Genomic DNA, 23503 nt, shown 5'->3' on the forward strand with positions numbered 1-23503 from the left:
ACTGATTCTGATAATAAAATTTAGTAAAAGACAGCATAAGATAATATTCAAAACAAATTATTTTATCAACATAAAATATTACAGAAAATACTATTGCGACCTTTACAATGCATTTCTTCGATTTCGTTTAATTTTATTCCAAAAACTTACTTTTCGAAGATTTCATTATAAAGCTTTGTAAGGTATTACTGTTTTTCATTTACTATGGCCATGAAAATTTGCCGTACAAGTTTTGTACATATTAAATAAATAAATAAATATAAATATATATATATATATATATATATATATTATTTATACAGCTATCCTAAATGTGATCTTTTGATTTGGAACGAACTTTTCCTAAGTGGACTTAGAAAAGACTTAATTTGAAACAAAATTAAATGATTATATATTTTATGAATTGCAAAATATGTAAATATTAGATATCAAATACTTTGATTTATAAAATATATTGAAACATAAGATCAATTATATAGATTGTTAGAAGTTAATGAATAAATTACTAATACTTCAATATAAATCAAAATTGTAATCCCAACCAAAGTTGAAACACTTGTAGTTATCATTAATGAAATAGAATTGTAAGAATACAAAAAATGTTGTTTCTAAACATAAAATATTGTATTTTTGTTATTAATTTTATGCACTAAATAGTGTTTTATTATTTACTTTGGTGTTACCATTAAAATAAAAAATTGAAATATAAATTATTAAAAAATGAATCAAAATGTATACATACATTAAAACTTATAAAAATGATACGGAGTATACAATATCAAACGTCATAAATTTCCAGAACAAGAATGTATCTACTTAAAAATGATCTGATTCAAGTTTATTTCCATTGGAAATGAACAAGGTTCAAATAAATGAGCTTCATTTCCTGAGTACAGATATGGTTCGCTATCGGGTTAAAGTTATTTTCTTACCCTGGAACGCGGTTACTCGGTCACATCGACAACTATAAAACTCAAAGACGTTCGCTAAAACTGTGCAATGGATTAACATATTTTTATTTATACATGTAAATGTATATTTGATGCATTTATAGTTAAAATATAAATCTGGGTAATAAAAATTAAATTTGTTATAAAAAACAAAATTAAATATTTAAGCGAATAAATAAAGTACGAATTCAGATGTTTTTCTAAAAAATCTTTCACCATAAATTATGAAACCATATAATTTCTATTTCTGCAAAAATATCATCAATTTAACTGATTAACTTTCTATTAAAGTTAAGTTCGATCATAATTATACCTGTAATGTATATGAATATCAATGTCTTCAGGAATATAGAAGACTAAACACGTAAAGAGTCAAATTTGTTTACTAAGCGATTTATACAAACATCTTATAATTAGTCAAAATAAATAATTTTTTAATTATAAGAAATTGAATAATCGTACGAAAGTTATAGTGAAACTTGGTCCAGCCACATCGCGTGTTTGGTAACAAAAAACTCATTTCGAAGATATGTGGTCTATATATACAAACTAAATGATATACAAACGGGCACCCATCCAGTTAATAAAAATAGAAAAAAAAAACTAAGAAGCTAATTCTCCGATAAAATAGAAATATTATGGCAACCATATGTTACAATCCTACCTATGTATGAATTGGTGGTGAAAACTGTCAAAAAGCTATTTTTGCTGTGCAGTCATGCGTTTTACACATGAAACTAACTTCAAGTAAATGTTATCAAGGGCACATTAGAAAGATAAACTAATATATAAATTTTTGACGTTTGTGCATTTTTTAGGTAATGTATTATATGTAAAACGCATTACTGCGCAGCAAATACATAGCTTGTTGACAGTTTTTACTACCAATTCATACGAAGGTAGAACCGTAACATAGCATTGTCATATCTATTTTTATTTTATCAGAGAATTGGGCTTTAAAATATATTTCCTAAAATAATTATAATAGATATCTATACGTTTCGAGAACCAATTTGACTTCTCTATTATGTTATGAGAAATAAGAAATAAAGTTTAATAATAACTATTTTAGGAAACATATTTTAGTTCAAATCCTATTTTTATTATCTGAATGAATGCCTGTTTAAGAAGTATTTAGTTCATTCAACATACTTATCATCATCTGAAGATAAGTAACGTTATTAAACGTAGCCTTCTAAAGTATTTTACTCAGAAAAATAGCATAAAACTCTTACTTAAAATGCAAAAATATAAATTAATATTTTTGTTGGGGATGAAAATAATTATTACTAAAATCATATTAATGTAACCTACTCTAAAACGATTCTACTTGTTTATCTAAAACTTTATACTTGTTTATTTATGTCTAAAACGTTCTTGAATGGGACAATATTTTCTGCATTGCTCATAGTCAAAATTGTTTTGAATAAATGAAATAGTTTTTTATAATATTGTAAGTACAATTAAATATGAATGCATTTAATATAAGCTTTTCTTCGTTTTTTTCACATGCACAATTCTATTTCATTGTATCTTTTACCAAAGTTGAAAAGGCTTACTACTTTTGTAATAATCTTATAATGGGTTGTACTGCCCTAGGGCAGGTTTGTGAGCAGAATTAAGTCCAACTCGATTGGGAAAAATAGAATGAGAGACTTCTCATTGCCAAGATAAATGGAAATGCACGAAATAGGTTATTTAAAATTCAAAACATATTTCTTATCTATATAATAAGTTGAAAATCTATATCACTTGTGTGATATGCCTGTCTAGGGTGGTTCTTAATATGGACATTTTTGAATTTTCTTGCACCCAAAAGCTCATATGGTTCCAAATTGTTAAAAAAACAATTCTGTGAAAGTTTTAGCTCTTAATATTGTCTTTTAGATAGAGCCGAATTCAATCAAAGATTTGTATGGAAATAGCATACAATTTTTTTCAAAGATTTTGCAGAGCGTCGAATTTTCAATAAAGAATGACACGAGTTTTCGCTTTTAATTCATTTGTCGTTAAGTTATACCTAATAATTTTTTGTTCAATTTTCAAAATTTGTTCCATGGTATTTCCATACGATGTTTGATTGAATTGCGCACTATCTAAAAGTTAATATTCAGAGCTGAACCTTTCAGAAAATTGTTATTTATCAATTTGGAACTGTTTGAGCCTTTGGGAGCAAAGAAATTCGTAAATATCCATATTAAGGACCACCCTAATCCCTACTGCATAATAACATGCTATCGAGAGCGAGGTTTCGAACTCACAACCCTGTCCGCACAAGTCAGTGCGCTTTTCCGATATGCCATGTAAAACCTATGATCATATATATATTCTGAACCTCTTCTTGTAAAGCGAATTGTAAATTAATATAAGAAAAAAAATATCACGATTTTTGACAACGTTTCAGGAACAGTTTTTGGTCTGAAGTTTATTGACCTAAATTTTATAAGGGATGCATTCTAATTATCTTCAATTATAATACAAACAGATAGTGATAACTGAGTACAAACGTTCAAAATTACTATATATGTTCAAAGAATTCATTAAAAATTTTTAAAAAAGTGTATTTATTTTAAAACCCCTCTTTGTGAGCTGCACGCAGTAAAGAAAGTAAATAATAATGTCACTAACTTTAAGACGTTAAGTAAACGAATCGCACATTGCCATGAAGGCAACGTATATGAAAAATGATATGTTTTTTACGACAAGTTTTCAAGTTTCATGTCGATGATCACGGGTAAGAGTGTACCCAAGCAAGGTGCGCCTCGTACTACCAAGGTATACACAGCGCTGACCTAGTTACACAGGAAAAAGTAGGTACACAACGCAAAATTATATTACTACATTTGTACGCAGCGGCGTGTCAATTCTGTTTGCACATTTAATAATTCTACTCTATAATACGAGTGTCTTTAGAAACTTTAAACTGTTTGATCTATTTGTTTAACTTCTGCATTATGCGGAAATGTTTTCCAACTCGTTCCGGGATGTGGAGATAATTTGATGATTTAAAATCGTCTTACGTATTTAATTAGAGAATTTTAGTTGGAAACTCAAGGAGTATTAAAATATGTAATTGTGCTATAAAGTCAATTCAGGTTTAAGAACGCTCATTATCATGATCTAGGAACAATAGATATAGCTTATTATATTATTATATTATTATTTTATATTTGAATTTCGAAACGGAAACTTGTCCTACAATGATTTTTTTAAATTTTTTATACGTAACAAAAACTATTAGCTCAGGTAACTGGATTTTTTTTTCTTTTTTTATTTGCATAGATTTGTTGCCAATCAAGTGCAGTTATCAGCTTAGATGGTCTCAATTGAATTTTTAGGTTTGTTGACGTAGTACAAATGTAAATTACCTATTGCTGATGAATAGTAGGCACTTTTGACGTGCATCAGTAAAAAGAAGAGATTTTTTTATCGATTGAGGAGTTTTCGTTTGGCGATCGTTGAAAGATAAAAATCAAAACAAAAATCAAATTTTTGTCATATTCTGCTTCTTCAATTCTGCAAAGGCGAAAAGGCATATTAAGATCATAAAAAGTTATCAGATGTTTATTGTGACAAAGGTCTAAAAAACGGCAGTGTCAAAATTTGGTAAACAATTGAATGATTATGATGATGTAAAATAGTAACTAATTCAGTTTTTCTCCTAATCAAAACCACATGTTTCATGAATGTGGGATAACGATTCTGGTTAAAAGATGATAAAAAGTTATTGATCAAAATGGAAAATAAATTACAGAAAAAAAGTTATTTAATTTGGTAAAACATGTTATTTTCTAGTCAAAATACGCACTTAGATGTAATTTATAATTGAAGATAATTAGAATCCATCCCTTATAAAATTTAGGTCAATAAACTCCAGACCAGAAACTGTTTGTAAAACGTTGTCAAAAATCAAGATTTGTTTTCACAAGAAGACATTAAGGATATATTATATCCCACGGCGTAACGGATAAGCGCACTGCCTTATGCGGTTAGGGTCGTGAATTCGAAACCCCGCCCGGATAACTTGTTATCATGCAGTAGTGATATTGATTTTTACATAAAAATATATATCAAAAATATTACCAATTGAAAATAGACCATTTCGGGCAATGCGGTGTGAAACGCCAATGAGAAATCTTTTACAATATTCTTAGAAGTCACCCTAATATTTAAGGAACAAATAAATTTTTTTAATTTTTTAACAGTTTTTAATTGTTTTTTATTCAAAATTACTGATTTGGAAACTTTTTTTATACTAGATTCGTCAAACAATAGCATCAATTTAAGGGTATCTGTTTCAAGTGCACATTTTATGATTCGAATTTAGTAAAAACAATTCTAGCTGAAATATATTTAAAATTGATATTGAAAATCAGAACCTTTTCAAACATTGAGGACAACCCAAAACAAGAAACTTGAATCTGGAATAAATATTGCATCTAAACAGTACGGAATTATAGTCCCTGTAAATGTAAATATATTCAACTGTGAAATAATTGAAAATTTTAACTGTGCATTTCTTCTATTGTAACTTAAAATTTTCAGAAAGAGTTTTTTTTCTCTTTCAATATGATAAATAAAATTAATTGTTTGAGTAAAATACTTCGAAGACGTTGGCTTTTAAACATTATCTGTGACAGATATGCCTATGTTTATATATTAATATAACAATATAATGAGTTCTACAACATGAGATAAAATTTACATTCACCTGTGGTCTGATTTTACCATCACTTGTCTTAACAATAAAATGTTTGTACGCAAGCATGAGTAAACAATTTCGACTCGTGTTTTACCAATGTTGATGTTATGATATATGATCATAATGTTTTTGCAACTGATTTGAATATGCCAATGCTGAATAAATGTTGTGATTAATGTGAATTAGCGAATTTTGAGCTACCATCAAACGAAATGAACTAGCAAATGTTTTGTAACAAGCGAAGCGGTGACTACAAAGCGCGCTTTATCAAAAACAACGGACAGGACAATTGTAAAAATAGCGTCTGTCTGGTCACGCGGATTTAATCTGCTCAAACAAAAAACAAAAAGCTCCTTGTTCAAAATATCTTTAGAGCCAATTTAATAAAGTATCGATTGACAGTCGGTCCGGGTTTTTGTACGCTTTCATTCTTATAATAATCAGATGGTCATTACATTTTTGAAAAACAAAAACTAAATTTTGTGGGGGTGATATCTATTAAAGGGGTGAAAAGTGTCTTACTTCTTTTTTCTTTTTCTTCCTCCCGAAACCGGTCTGCAATGGTCAAAAAAACATTGAAACAGGTTTACAAACACAGGCACACACACGGCTTTCAAAGAAGAAGTGGTATGTATTATTGTAGAGTATATAATACGATAGAATATAAATAGGAGTTAGGAGGAAACGCACAAACGCCATCGACCAGAGCTGATGATACATGGAAGATCGATAGGGGCGCATGTGCGCAACTTAAACGACCAATCTCGATGGAACGCGCCAATTCAAAATTCAATCGAATCAACTCTGGACGATTGCGTTGCGGTTTATACACACAATTAATTTAGCGTTACACACAATACAAAATACACACACATAAATATATTTTATGCATACTTATAGGCACATATATATCGATGTACATTTACACACATTTATATGCATGTGCAAATGTATAATAAATGTATATACATATATATATATATATATATATATATATATATAATTAAATAGATTGAAATATATTCTATGACCAACCAATCCTGAAAAATATATCAGTAATCAACATAAAAAATGAGAAACTATTTATTATTATTATTTACAGCTAATGGCGTAGATTTTATTTGATGAGAAAAACTAACTAACTGAGTAAACTAAAACTGCATACTAACAACATATTTCAAAAACAGAGATAAGAATAATAAATGTTACTAAATACATAGAATTAGGGTAAAAATAATTTTGAGTTGATGCAAAATAAACCATGGCATGTGAGTAAGCATTAATTACCTTAGTCTTCTATTACTTTTGCATTTGAATTTTGCCAAATTATTCAAAAAAACACCTCTAAAGCAAGATAAAGTACGGAAAATATATTACGAAGACAAGAATGATATTTTTAAGAAAGAACAAAATTAAGATTGTAAAAATTATTAAGTAAAAATATATCTCTAAACCGAATACAAAATTATTTGAAAATATAAATGGCTCTGAATGCAAGATAGACATAAGTGTTAAAAATCCTGAAAGTTTTTCCATCTATATATAGTTAAGTAAATTGGAATATATTCTATGACAAACTGATTCTGGTAAATATATCAATAATCAACATAATGAATAAGTAGGTTATGCATTAAAATTTTTATAGCTAATATCATAGGATTTGTTTGAGGAAAAAAAAACAAATTAAGTAACTAAGCAACTTAGAAATTAAGTAAATAGTAGCACTAAACTAATATTTCGCACTAAAAAGCAAACATAAATAAGAAATATTAAAACGAACAAAAAATTTGGAATTGCTTAATGTACTAAAGCACAGTATTCCTAAAATTTGAGTATTAAATTAAATTGAATTGAATGAGTTCGAATTAAAGAGATTAAAGAATTAAAGTATTAAAATATTATTATATTACATTACTTCACTGTTATATTACTTTTGCATTTTTTTAAAGCAAAACTAAGAAAATATTTAATAACGATAAAGATGATATTTTTAAAAATAAACAAAGTTCAAATGTTGAAAGATATTAAGAAAAATCATATCTCTAAAAGGAATACAAAACTATTTGCAAATATAAATATTGCTCTGAATACACGAAACACATAAGTGAGTAAAAACTTGAAAGTTCTGCAGTTAGTTCTATATAAATCTATTTACATTTGAATTGTATATTTTTTTAATATTCATGAAATATGCATTATATGAAAATATTAAAACGCACAAGAAACTAGTTTTTCAAAAAATGTACTGGGGCCAATGGCAAATTTTAATTAGTGTAAAATAATCGATTTATATTTTGTTACCATAGTGTTATATTACTTTTGCATTTGGATTGCACAAAATCATGTCAACAACCGAGTCAAAGCAATTTCTTAAAGAAAAGGTAAAAACTTTAACGACGATGATGATGATAATTTGGGACGTTGTAAAAAAATTAAAAAGAAACATATATTTATAAGGCATATTTATAAGGAATTTATTTGCAACTATAAATTATTCTGAAGAATTGTTAGTCAAAACTTAAAATTTTGCATTTAATTTCATCTTATTCTACATAATTTTGAACTTTTCAGATGTAATAAAAGTGTCATATTAAATAAAAAATGAAAATATTTTTGTAATGAGTTTATAGAACATCCCTATTCTAATTGATTTTGTCATAGAATATATTTTAAATAAATACCTCAAAAAAAAATATATATATATATATATATATATATATATATAAACATATATATGCCTATAAGTATATAAGGTTACATAAACAAGATAGTTATAAGAATTATGCTTAGTTGACACACGTGTTATAGGTTTCTACTTTAAATATATATGCAAATAAATACTTAAATTGATTATTTTAATACAAATAGATTATATATACATATAATTTTTTAAAATATTTATTGGTTTTCAATAACCATTCTTCGTAAAATTTAAAAATATTTCTTTGATTTACGTGCATATGTATTGTAAGTGGACTGAATTGCGCCTAAGAAGTCTAATATTGAAATCGATAGGAGTACATATAAATTATTCACACAACAATTATTTAAAAATATCTCAACCCAGGGCACATATTACTAAGCACACACTGCAAAAGCGTAAACAAATGTCGAAGTTCATAAAATCACAAATTAACCATCATTTTGAATTATGATTTTGCAATTGGACGCATACATGTTGTTTTAAAGCTGATTTAGTAATAAAATTATATATACAAAGATAAATATCTGCAGATTATGAGTAATGTTTTGTAATAGTTTGATGATTTATATTCAAATTTGTAATACTTCAGCTTCAATTAAATTATAAAACGTAGAATAAATATTTGGTTGTGGTTATTGTAATACTTTATATTTTAAATAAAAATTGTACTTATGTAGTTGTATTTTATCCCCTAAGAGATTTCTAAAAACGATTATGTACTGTTTTTTATGTACATTTCTCCAAAATTGTGACGATTGATAAATGTTATTCATTAATATTTTAAAAATATGAAATACATATGTAATATTTTTTTTAACCATATATTTTCATTTTACTAAATGCATAAAATTAAAATCGTTTGAAACTTGTATGAGCACTATTTTTACACAATTATTTCTTTTGCTTTTCAGTCAATACATGTGTCAATAAAAATGTTCTATAATGTTGAACGCAAAATAAACTGAAACTTTAACATTTCTGAATTTAATAATCTGAAAGCATAAAAACATTCTTGTAAACTACAATAAGTAACTAACTATTCTTGACATTAAAAAATAAGAAAAGCAATTTTTTAATCAATGTACGAAAAATAATATTCAAAAGAGCAAAACAAGATTCTTTTGCATCAGAAAAAATGAACACTTTTAATCGCACAAGTATCGACGGAAAAATGAGAAAAATTATGTGAAAATATTGTTTTTGAAAAATATTTGCGATTAAACCTTCATTGAACATTCAAGTTCATATAAGCGCATTTTTTTTAGTAGTACTTCGTACATAAATTAAATTACTTACTTTATATTGATATATTCAATATGTCTGCTTCATTATATAGATCACAGGAATGAAAAAATATAGAATTTTGATATCAGCATTGAAGATTTTAAAATAGTACGTAAAATGTTTTAAATGTTATCACAACAATTGAAGATATATAGATAAATTTTGGTTTTCAATTTATTCGTAAATTCAGTGTGCATGTGCCAATTTTGTTGTGACTCCACTTTAGTACGTTCATTTTGCGCAAAATACTATAGTATATACATTTGATATAATAAACGCTTATGTAACACTAAATTATGGGGCCAATTTTCCAATAAAATAAAAATGTTATGCGAATGCTATGTTACAAGTCTATCTCCGTATGAGTTGGTAGTAACGAACTATCAAAATACTCTGAATTTGCTGCGCGTTCAGGCGTTTTACACATAAAACCTAACTTCACGCACATGTTATCAAGGAGACACCAAAAAGTTGCATTTATGATGAAATTATTTGTCGCTCGTGAGTATTGGTAAGGTGAACATTTATTTTAAGTCAAAACCGGGACGTTAATTTTTAGTTATTGTAACCCGGGTCAGTACGGCGGAGGGAAGGGGGGTTGTATGCAACAAAATTTAAAATAACAAATACTATTTAAGAATACGATAACAATCAATTTGTTTTAAATGAATCAACTTTTTTTAATCAAAATCACTGACTTTTATTAGAAGCTTTATTATTTGATTATATGTTATATAAAATATTATAATCGCTAAAATTCAATTTAAGTCTATACTTTTTAAAAACCCGGGACAATCCGATACAAAACTAGCTGTAAGTGGAATTCTGTCTTGAGGCAATTATGGCATCGTGCCTTGAGGCAAATTGCTGGAACTTCCCGCACCGTAACGAAATGTTCGAGGAATATTGAATGTTTTCAAATAGATTATTATAAATATTGTAACATTGTCTAATATTTATAAGAATTATATAAACCGAATTGCAGAGTTGAAATTATTTCTAAAGTATATTAGAACTATAGTCAGAATTAAAAATAAAATCTGAAATATTTTCGATATACAAAAAACTAAAAAAAAAAAAAAAAAAAAAAAAAAAAGTCCAAAATCAATTATTTTGTTAAGACAAGCAGAAAGTTCTTTGAATCATTTAAATCGGACGCTTAGTTCTCTCAAAAACTGCCATTTTTTACATATTTAGCTCCGTATCTTCGAAATGGCTGGGCCTGCCTTTGCCAAAAACTAATAAACACTTCTCCCAATCATTACTAATTGAATGTTTTTTAGATCATTCAAATCGGATACTCCGTTCGCTCAAAAATTCGATTTCTATTTTCTGCACTCTTTGCTCCGTATCTCCGAAACGGCTGGACCTGCCTTTGCCAAAAACTAATCAGCTCTTTTCCCAATCAATAGGAATCGAATGTTTTTTGAACCATTCAAATCGGTTGATCCGTGCGCCCTAAAACGTGACTGGAAATTTGTATCCACACATACATACACACACACACACACACACACACACACACACACATCCATTTTTTCTGAGGTATGCCAAAACGTTCAGAAACCTTCAAAACGTCGAGAAATGTAAAAATTTTCAATTCCGATTTTCGGCCCATTACAATAACTTACCCTACGGGAAGTTAAAAATCTAAATACGGGAGAAATAATACTTCTAAAAAACCCGGGACACAAGGTAGAATCCGAGACTGTCCCGACCAAACCGGGACTTATGGTCACCTTAGTTTTGTGGATTAGATTTTATGTGTAAAACACCTAATCGCAGCAAATACATGGTTTTTCACAGTTACTTTCCACTCATACGATGACAGATCTGTACCATATCATCATTATAACAGTTCTATTTTACCCAACAATTGACCACTATAACTTACGTCAGTGTAACATGATATGTAATTATCGAATAAAATGTTTGATTTTAGTATAGTATGCTATAGTATTCAATTATAGTTTTAGTATAGTATGTATATTAGTTGGTCTTACCTCTCCTTCGGCGCGTTTCTTCTCGAGTTCTTTCTGTTTGGCTAGTTCGTCTGCGATACGTGCTTCGATGGCCGCGAGCGATTCGCGAGTGAATGGCTGGAACAAGCTGCGTTCTTCCTCCGAGATGGAATCGGAAGCCACGGACATTGTCTAGTGGCCGATGTGTGTGCTCTACACCCTTCTACGCCCACACAGAGCCTGGAAATAATACATATAATGTAACTAGTGATACAAGGCATCGTTCCTCAAGGCAAGTTGCTGGAACTTCCCAAAATTTAATATTCGAGCAGAAAAATTAATAATCAATAAATATTTATCAATGATTAATAACAATTGTTTTAAACATTGTCAAATAGATAATTATAATCACGATATATCGTTCATAAAATATACAGTTACGATCTAATCGCTCAAAGCACTTGAGAAAGTATACATTAGCAAGAGATGCCAAATGAATCCGTCTGAGGATACATTTCTTACGATCAGAATAACACATTTGAAATATATACATTTTCGAACTGAATTGTGAATTGTAACAAAATTAGTACTCATTTTTGAAAACTTTATCAAATATCTTATAATTTCCATTTTTCTAAGATATGCCAAAATGTTCAGAAACCTTCAAAACATGAAGATATGTAAAAATTTTCATTTTCGATATTTTTGCCATTACTATATCTTACCCTACGAGAAGGTAAATATATCAATATATACGTTTGTAAACTTCGCCTTAATTTATTTTTAGAAAAAATAAAAAATCGCTAGTTGTACATTTAATTAAAATAAAATGTGATATATACATATTTTTGTGTGTGACGGACGTTTCTCCACTCCAGTCTAACCACATAACGGGCAACATGAAACAATTCATTTAAAACTCAAATGAAACAAAAGTACTGTATAGTTTTGGTTGCTCTATCATATTGATTTGGTATATAAAACATTGAAGTGTTTGAAATTATTAAATTATCTAATTGTCAGTATACATTGTGATGTGTAATATGTAGAAAATCGCATAATATAAGATATAACAATATAAGCTAAGTTTAAGTAGCTATTTGCCTTTGTAAATAATCACTTCTTCAGTATAAGAGGGTTTTAGCAACTTTTAAATTTGTAATGGTAAAATTTTCAAACGTTTCATTCTGATGGTAAAGATTTCGCGGTTCAACAAAAGTAACTTAATACGATTTTCAATTGATTTAATACACGTTATATGTTCTAAGCGCTGTCCATTGTTCCAAAGTTTATTGAATTTTACAAATAAACCACTTTTCGTAACTAAAACTTTTTACGATTTTCGACTGTGAACTCTGATCATACAAAGTTTCATAAAAATAGTCAATCAAATTTTGCTAACATTTAATTAAGAGATTAGAATTAGAATTAAGTTCTAGTTTTAAGTTAAGCATAGAATTGAGTTAAAATAGTTACACAGTGTAATTCAAAAATTTGCTGAAGTGGGTATGAAATAAAGGTTACTTTCATAAATTTGAAATTAATAATTTATAAAAAAGCTGAATTCTGTTAACTGCGAAATTAATTAATTGATGTCATAAAAAATCGCGTGATCGTATATGTAACCTTATACTGAAATTTTAGAACACGTTTAAAGGCCAATTAATGATTTTCTTTGAATTTCAATAATAAAACTGTGGATGACAATATTAGTTGTTTTCATTATGCAAATATTGCATCGACGGATGAACTAACACTTTATTTTTTAATATATATTTATTTATAAATCATACTATTTGACTTCATATTGTTCACAAATTACAAAAAATATTTTATTTAATATTTTCCATATACAAAAATCAAATTCTAATTTACTTCGAAAATAGACTGCTTGAATATGTCGGAAGAAAATTATGAATGTCAGATGGAGACGCCATGTACTTTCGAACAATTTTTCTCGATTTTCATTCGTGTCAAATAAATTCTCTGATTCTACGCCAACTTCCCAAGAATATCAAAAACTAATAATATGAAGTCATTCATATACAGTAGTATATAATAACAAATGACATACATTTTACGATTCGCAGAGGTTTTTATGCTGGTTTCATATTGATTTTCTGTTTTGCATCCGTGATAGAGGTAATATTTTCATGTACCCCTACGTCCATTTCTGTTGCGTGTAATTTGAACTTTAGCACTATAAATTTCTGTGTTCTATATTTATATTTATATTGTGGTATTCATTATATAGGGTAGCTCACATAATACGTTTAAGGATATATTTCAACATAATTTTGAAATTCGTTTAATAAGTTTAATTATTTGTTTAGCTTATGTTTGTAGCTAATATTTTGTATTATATCTTTGAGATAATTTGCGAAACAATTTACACCTATAGCCTGTAAAGTCCAATATGCATAATTTATAATATAAATTTAAATAAATACAAAATTTAATTTTTTTACCGCTTGTATATATTTGATAAAAATTCGTAAAATTATCAAAATTTAATATATTTATAGTACATGATACCTTCTTCTATACACATATTTTTATTTTAAATATGATTAGAGTTACTTTGCCGAAACTAAGAAAGTGCAATTTGATACTTTAAGAAGGTTATTACTATAGTTTAATTTTAGGCGTTTGTAAAACTTTGAGAAAATTTTATACATTAATTAAAATTATACGAATTATGCTGATAAGCAATTTTAAAACAATTATGTTATCAAATTTTAACAAAGATTATTATCACAAAACCAAAAATTTAAATTTGAATTTAATTAAGAAAAAATGGAAAAAGTATATATTATTATAGTGTTTTCAAAATAAATTTTTAACCCAATAAAATACAGAAAAAATTATGGCAGAAACAAAATACTCAGAAACACATGTGATAATATTCTTCAATTATACAACTCCATTAAAAAATCCTTTGAGTAATAATAAAATTAATTAGATCCTAGAGGAATAAAGCAAGTATGGAATTTTTCACATGAGCGTCATATAATAGTATAGTATGTACCTAGAAATTTAATAAAGTTTTGCTAACCTAAAAAATCTAATATTTCTAAAATAAAAATATTTCATAAAAGTTAAATATTGTGCATGATATAAAAAATAACATACACAATATTAAAATTTTAACATAAGATATCAGATATAAAAAGAAAATCGTGAAGCTCATCGGAATTCGAGTCAATGGAATTTCCGCTTTTACTATATATATAGTAGTGATGAAAAAGTGATTTCGATTTAATTTAAATTCATAAAGTAGACAGAAAACTATTTTTTTCATTAAGAGTATTTTTTCAATAAGGTATTTGCAGTAGATAAATTGTTATAAGATAAAATATCTTTTACGTTGACTTAATAAATTAATAATAAATTCTTTCTTCTGTACACACCTAGTAGTTAGTATTTGAATTTAATTTTTCTCTATTGTTCAAGATGTGTTATCCTTTTAATAGAAGCAAAAAAACTTTCTAAACTACGATTTAAATTTTTATTTAAATTCATTTTTATGCTTAACTTGAAACGAGAAGAGCTTATTATAATACTTACTTTTTTGAATAAAGCAGTTTTTTGGCCTAAATGGTAAACATGTAAATTAATTGAATTTAATTATTCCAAAATTGTTCAATTATTTGTCAAAGATTATTCGCACTTTGTAATATTTTATGGAAAACTTTCAATATCTTTATTATTTATGATTGACAACTCGTTTTGTTTTCATGTATTAAACATATAGAATTAAGCCTAAAAGTATGAAACAATTTTTTGTAAGTGCAGGGACTGAGATAAATTTACGTATTATGTAAAAAATCGTATTAAGAGTAATCACCTGCGTATGTAAATACGTTTGTTGACAGACTTCTTGTCATGAATATTGTCATTTTTTTCAATTAATAATTTACCTGCTAACAGTGTATGCAGCAGGGGTCGCGGGGCAGGGCCGGTTTGGGCGTGCTCAGGACGCGCCGGCTCGGGCCCCGCGAGCTAACCACCACACCCGAAGGAGCGGACCGCCGTCCTGAAAAAAAAATTCAGTATATTTTATAATGAAACTAATAAACACACAATATAAATATAAGTACTAATATAAAGTATTCAATACATATGTAGATTTATTTCAAATATATCTATTTTTATTTGCAAAAATATGTTATAAATTAATTAATAATAATCATTATTGTTTACAATATTTACTTCTACAGCTGAAATAGAATATATTTGAAATAAAGAATAATAGAATATATTTGAAATGCACACTTTAAAAAGTGTAAATTCGGAATTCGAACAAGAGTGTAACATTTAGATGTCATTGGGAGAAAAATTTCCATTAATCTTTTTAATACTTCTCATAGACGTATAATATTTCAAGGGGTTTGTTTTGACAATATACCACATCATTGTGCTAAGTTTCATCAAAATCCCAAAAAGAGTAAATCTGAGATTCTCCTTGTAAGTTTATAAATTATATAATTATTGGAAAATTCAATATATGAACTACTTAAAATCAGCATATTCGCTAACCAATTTTTCAAACAATAAACAGTTTCAGTTATCCTGCAATACTTTGCAAATAAATTAATCTACAAATGTTTCGCAAATAAATTAAACTTGTAGAAATCAAGAATCCTTTTATAAATCTTGCTGCGACGATCTTACATTATATATTCAACTAATTCAAAACATGATATCAAACAGAAAAATTATATGCTATGTCAGAATAAAATTATAAGGTGAATTCGTGGATCGGGGTGGTGACCCAAATAAAACATTCGCCGAGCCCAAATTATAATATAGCTCTATATGACGAGCAGAATCATTCAACGGATTTTATACCTCTACATAAATCTTATATAACCTACATAAAACGTTTCTGGATATATGTGTTATATATGGCTACTATAAAATAATAAAATAATATTAAACGTCTTTATCTTATTTACATAAAATATTAAGCCTACTGTAGGCAACCTTTTTCAGCCGAAAATCTATCAAAAAGCGAAAATTAAAGAGACGATGGGTTAGAGATATTCTCGTTTCAAACCAGAATTTTAGTATGTAGTAAGATATATTTTATTAAGACTTTTTTCCGAATATAGTGGAATAAACTTATTTATAAACTTCTTCTACGATATTAGTATTTTCTGATGTTCAACTTGTAAAGTCAATTAAGTGAAGTCTAGTTTATAGTTTGTCGTTTTAATAATAAATCCATGAATATACCAATTTATGATATAAATATATCAAAAATAATAATGTAAAATAAAAATACCTCGCAAAGAAATTGCAATTTTTCTAGGAAGACAATATATATGACGTTATGTTCAGAATACAAATAAAACAATTAAAAACGTATAAAAATTATACTAATAAATTATCTAAAAATAAAGTTGATATCAAAATATTATTTCTAATACAAGGCTTAATAATATATCATAAACCTATTCGAAGTTTAAACTAGTTTAGTTCCTTATCATAAATTAACGCGTACAATTCAATATAAAAAAGTAATAGTAGGTATTGGTCATGATAAAATATTGAAATTAATTATATTTTTTAGATGAATGTTCTTTAGATACTTTCATTATTTTTTATGTAAATTTTACTTTTAATAATTTTTATGTAAATTGCGAAAATTGTGATTGAAAAATAAAACTAATATAAATTGCACAGAGCTCATATTATATAATAAATTAATTACGGTTGTTCGGGAGATTTATGCAAAAGCTATTGATTTTAGTGATTTTAAATTTAACACACACACACACACACACACACACATATATATATATATATATATATATATATATTGTTAACATCCACTCACTTATTAAAAAAAATTAAATCATATTTAAAATGATTTATGTCTTACATACGTTTCAGGTCCAAATTGAACTTTTCTTCAGTGGATAAAACTCAAATTATTTTAGGAAACGTAAAAATTGCAAAAAAAATAAAAGAATTGATAAAAATAAATTTGTTAAATTGAAAAGATTTAAATAATTTGTTAAAATAAAAATATATAAATTTAATTTAAAGAACGAAAAGGAAGTGAGTTATGAAATAACGCATTATATAGAAAATAAATATAATTATAAAAAATGTAGATATTAATAATAAACAAAAGACTTAATTAACAGCAATAATGTTTATGAAAAAAAACAAACATTTGACTTGGAGAGCTTTTAAATAAGTCAAATGTTCCTTTTTTTCATAAATATGATTAATGTTAATTAAGTCTTTGGTTCATTGTCAATAAATATATACCTATCTACAAATTCTTTTTAATGATGCCAATTATTTTTATTTTCTATAATTATCTAATTTTGCTTAAAATATATGTTTCATTATTTCAATCGTGGCTGTACTTCAAATAAAACTACTACCTCTACGTGGCCATCAAAATAAAATGCATACTAGTTATACAATTTCATATAAAACATAGCATTCTATAATAAAAATAAAATATTTGAATTCACATCCATATTTTTATATTTAAGTAATTTATATCTAAAAATAATCATAATTTTTTTTTGGTATAAGTTGTAAAGTTTGATTAGAAATCGTCTTTCAGCCAGACTTTATGAAATTCACGAAGTTTCCGAATTAATGACAGTAACTTTAATTAGAATTAATATTACCTGACGTTCTCAGAAAGAGTAGAAGTGTGGCGATGACGGTCGCGATTGAAATACAGCGGCTGCAGGGAACATTCAGCTTTGTTGCCAGATCTTTCATGTCCGACCTGAAAAAAATAATTATAGATCATCAGAAAAAATAAATGATAAGCAAATTCATTATTGAAGTTAAACATAAGTTGAGTCAAATTTATCATATTAATATTGTGTGAATATTTTCACAAAAAACTTTATTTAGTAATAGAAATTAATCTTATAATGTTTTTCATTCCATTTGCTCGATCTATCTTCGCAAGGCGTTATTAAATCCACTGTTCATCCATAAAGTATAAAAAGCATCTAGAAAATTCGTCGATAGTGATGCAGTTTATTACCAGTAATCATTGTACCGAAAAGGAAAATGATTAAATGAATATTTATTCATCACTAGGTTTAAACTCTGGCCATCAGTATTTTCTTCTATTCTTCTATTATGAATTTCTAATGATAGTAACATCTATGTTAGACTAATAAAATATAAGAATTATATTTTCATACTTTTGAGTGAATTTATAGTTTGTATAAAGAATGATTTTATTGAAATATTTTTTTTATTCTTTATTCCATAGATGAAAAATGTGCTTCGTTATTATTTAATTACAGATTTAAGAAGTGAAATAAAAACAAAATTACGCTGGTGAGCAACTTGTTTATCGAAGTTTGTGGATAAGTAATATAATAGTATATTCAATATAATATACGAGGTGTGTTCAAAAAGTACCCGGAATTACTAATAATTAAATTTCGCGGGTCTGGAGTGTCTGATTGTCAAAATTTTTTTTTTATTGTGTTGGTATACATGCCCCTAAAGTATGATGAAATTTTCAGCTATATTCACTGTTTACTTTGTCTGTGGTAGTCGCTAAGGTTCGACGTGTTTTTCTGAGCTCGGCGATTTTTACAATGGAAGAATTGAAAAGTCAAAGAATTTGTATTAAATTTTGCGTAAAAAATGAAATAAAGTGTTGCAAAGTGCAAAAATTCACCAGATATGGCTCCGTGTGACTTTTTCCTATTCCCAAAGTTGAAGAGACCCATGAAAGGACGGCGGTTTTCCTCGATTGAAGAAAATCGCTGAGAGTGCTCAAGGACATATCAAAAAGTGAATATCAAGGGTGCTTCGAAAATTGGAAAAAACGCTGGCATAAGTGTATTATATCTGAGGGGGACTACTTTGAAGGGGACCACATTAATGTAGACGAATAAATAAATATTTTTTTGAAAAAACGAAAATTCCGGGTACTTTTTGAACAGACCTCGTATACTTTTTTATTGTTACAACTGCTAAATAATTAACATCTAGTAACAGTAATGAACAATTATATAAATTTAATGGAAAGAGCACAAGATAATTAATTCAATATAATATGACGGAGCTTTTGAATTATAAGAAATAACTATTTTTATATGCAAAAAATAAAACATAACTACAAATATAAAATCTAGAGCACGAATAGATTTCATCAGACTACCATCTGGCATAACAAATCTGTCCTATTAAAAAAATTATAAATCCATATATATATTATCAACTTGCACAGAAAAAGCCATATAGATGAGTGTTGAATGATTTTTTCCACAATTATCAGAAAATAAGCAAAAAATTCATGACAACATTTATGAAATAAGGTAGAACGGGGCACATAGATCATTTTGACTTTAAACAATTATATTGTGAAAACCGCTGACTAACTATGTTCAGTAAAACTCGCAGATATTTCATTATTGTAGATAGAATTAACACAATACATCTTATAAAACAATTAAATAACGTATATTTAAAAATTATGTTAAGGCAGCGTAACCTAAACAAAAGTGCTCACAACCAAAAAAACTAAAATGAATTAGCTAATATATAAAGAGCTATACTTAGGTAAGATATCTTACAGTATAAATTTTACGTTATAAATCCGTTTTAAATGTCTTCATTACCGAGTTGAAATAGTATAATGTAGTAGTAGTATATCTCATTAAGAATTACTGATATGCAGAAATCAATTACATGCTAAAACAAAAATTAGTAAGCACAATATATGAACAACATGGAGTTTTGCATATGAAAAATATGGAGCTTTTCATATCAAAAAGGCTTAACACCATCAGGTTTTTTGGAAATAGTTATATTTCTGTCAATATAAAATTCAGTTTATTTTTGGCAGTAAGCAATAATTTAATATGTTACTATTATAAAAAGGGAAACTGCTTAAATACCTTCAACTAACAACCATCGAGTTGTCTCTCAAAAGTTTTAACAATTGTGAAGAAGTGTCATGATATCAGCCCAATTTACTTTTAGTTCAGATTACAGTGTAACGATCTAAAAAAATGAAGTAATACTAAAATTTTGTTAAACGCAAACGCAAAATTTATTCGTGTATTTAATTTCAGATGCGTTTTAAGATAATATCCTTAAACTTTAAGCAAAATATTCATTTGGAATCAATGTAATCACATGCTATTACAGTTTTATAGTGTGGAATACCAATATATAAGGATACATTGGCAATATGTAAAATAAGCTTCTGCCAGTCGAGAAACAGACGGCACAATTTATTGATTCATTCAAATAAACGTGTTATATTTTCGTTTCGTTTTAAAATAGACAGCTTTTAATATTCCAGAAATGGAATAACACAAAAATATCTTTATCTTGTACAAACGTTTTCCAAGAGTTATGTGACAGTTTTTTTCCTTATTGCGGTCGTCATTTTAGCACCTCTGAGAAATAAATTTCTTTTATTTATAAGATTGAAATATCGCTATGCAAAAAATTCAAAATCACTTAAATGTAAAGAATTTTTGTTTGCTCAACATTTACTCTTTTATTGATATATTATATATTTAATAATAGATTATAGATTCTGAAATTTACTACACTCGAATAAAATGATATTTGCATGTACTTCTCGATACGTGTTAATAATTGATTTACTTAATAATTAAGATTAGAGATTAAAAGATCTGAATTAAAACTCGAAATTGTGACGATAAAATTTTCAACTTTTTATTTACAAAATGAACTTTTCGCTTTCACAAAAAAAAAACTAAACAGAAACTTCCAACTTATATTTTTAGAAGAATCTAATATAATTATCAAACTAATCTACATAATATTGGATCAGGGTACCTTAAAACGTCACAATATATTATCAGTGCTATGCATGTAAGTTGGTAAGTCAACGGTGATCGATAATCAATTGCAATAAAAAACTTTAATTAATTTCGCAGACCTCTAACATACATGAATTCGATCACTGCAAAGTTTATTTCAAATTCTCACAATAAAATTTTCTACAATTAATTAGGAAGAAACGGCCACATATTTGCTAATTATAAAAAAAGGGCTGGATAAGATGTGAAAAATTTAAAATTTACGAAGCCATTTTCGAGAAAACTTCGACAAAACTTTAAATTTTGGCTTACATACATATACAAATACTTTTTCCAATTTTGGTATCCAAGCATTCAAAATGTGTTGAAACATTAAGAAAATATTAAATTATAAAATTGGAATTTCTGACAAAAATATAAACTTCTCCTGCGGGAAGTGAAAAGTAAATTAAAAAATATATATGTATATAATAATATGGGATAATAAAAAATATATTATGTACTGCAATATACTGCAAAATATGTGTACAAAGACCACATGATAAATTGTGTTATTCATGCGTATTATATTCATCATTTGGTGCTAATTAGGTACTTTGTCATAGTAATAATACACATGTATATACATTTTATGTCATGATAATGGTGTAATTCCATAATGAATTTGAGATTTTAATATATAACAAAAATAGGTATATAATAAAAGTAATTAGTGTCATAAGTATCGTATTATTATATTATTAACTATTTGTTTACATTTGTTATTTTATCTATTAGCTATTTCGATATTATACAATTTTTGAAATGAATACAAATCATTAATGATTTGTTTATTTACTCCCAGTTGGTTCTGGTTTAAATTTATCATTATGTAGATTTTTCTTTACTAAATTGTATATTATTTTTAATCTTTAATTTCCAAGATTATAATAATAATATAATATGACATACAACTATCTATTCAAATTGTCTTTAGAAGGAAGAAAAATTGAATTTTATTAAATCAATCGTGATATAATTGCCGAAAAACACAAGAAAGCTAAAAACATAAAATCAAATTTTGAGCTTAAAAATCTTGATATCCCACAAAAAATTAAATCAAATTCAAATTTCGATCAATTTAAATTGCGTAAAAGTATAAAAATTGGGATATGTACTAATGTATGTGATAGATTTAGCTTACAATTCAGTTTTGCAATAAACATTAAAGATTCAACTATTTGACGATATTTTCATTAGTTTAGGTATTTTATAGTATTAGGTAGTATTTTTTAATAAATAATACTAGTAAATGATATGCAATTTGGAAATTATTGAATATTTAAATTATTTTCCACTTACAATAAACATAACAGTTATGTATTAATATATTTAGAAAAGCTAAATATTTGACTATAATAAGTGCCAAATTCAAAATATAAAAGAAAAATATGTATTACACATAGACAATTTGTATATGTATCATAAAATACGTATTAATTTATTAAATAGTTTGATTAGAATTAAACTTCAAATAAGGATTTGATGTAATAGAATTAAAAAATACACTGATAGTTTAAAAAATGACATAATGAATTTAATTTTTATTAATTGCCTGGAAAAAAGTTATTCTATATCCATTATTTATTTCAGTTATAATAAACTCAAGTATACAATCAAATGAGCGAAATTAAAATTGTATAGGAAATGTAAGAATAATAGGCTATAAAAGAGTAAGCACTTTCAAAGCATGATAGGATTTGATACAAATATTATTAAATTTCAATTAAATTTAAACTGTACTTACTTTAAATACATGGAGAATTCACGTAGAGATTATAGAAACATCCGCGACCTCATAGTCCGGATGGCGCCTGCTCCCAGCGGCAGAGCACTCTCTACCTGCAAAAAAATTAAATTTATGTAATTTATGAAATAAAATTAATATTTAATGCTTCACAGAAATAATCATATTATTCTAGAGCTAATTCAGCCTTATTACAGTTTTTACTAAAATTAAGCGGACTATAAACCTTGTTCAATCAGGATTCAGCATTATTCATGTCCTTCAATAATCATCCACACGTTAGATGTCAATGGTTTTTTTTTATGAAAGAGCC

At 26.7% G+C, this 23503-nt stretch overlaps 1 protein-coding gene across 1 annotated transcript in view; it reads right to left on the bottom strand.

The window, feature by feature from the left end:
- The window catches only part of LOC113368375 (sodium channel protein para), a 76211-nt gene extending 52920 nt beyond the window's left edge, over window positions 1–23291 (bottom strand). Inside the window, exons 1-5 of the mRNA XM_026609923.1 lie at window positions 23191–23291; window positions 18258–18361; window positions 15522–15637; window positions 11644–11841; window positions 6175–6207 (exon numbers count right to left, since the gene is read on the bottom strand). Coding sequence (XP_026465708.1) covers window positions 6175–6207; window positions 11644–11790 — 180 coding nt within the window. The 5' untranslated portion in view covers window positions 11791–11841; window positions 15522–15637; window positions 18258–18361; window positions 23191–23291. The remainder of the gene's footprint in view (window positions 1–6174; window positions 6208–11643; window positions 11842–15521; window positions 15638–18257; window positions 18362–23190) is intronic.
- Window positions 23292–23503: the final 212 nt, after the last annotated feature.

This window comes from Ctenocephalides felis, unplaced genomic scaffold (assembly GCF_003426905.1).
Source record: "Ctenocephalides felis isolate EL2017-DRISC unplaced genomic scaffold, ASM342690v1 CF-g0.4_SCAFFOLD_01170, whole genome shotgun sequence".
Classification (NCBI taxonomy): domain Eukaryota; kingdom Metazoa; phylum Arthropoda; class Insecta; order Siphonaptera; family Pulicidae; genus Ctenocephalides; species Ctenocephalides felis.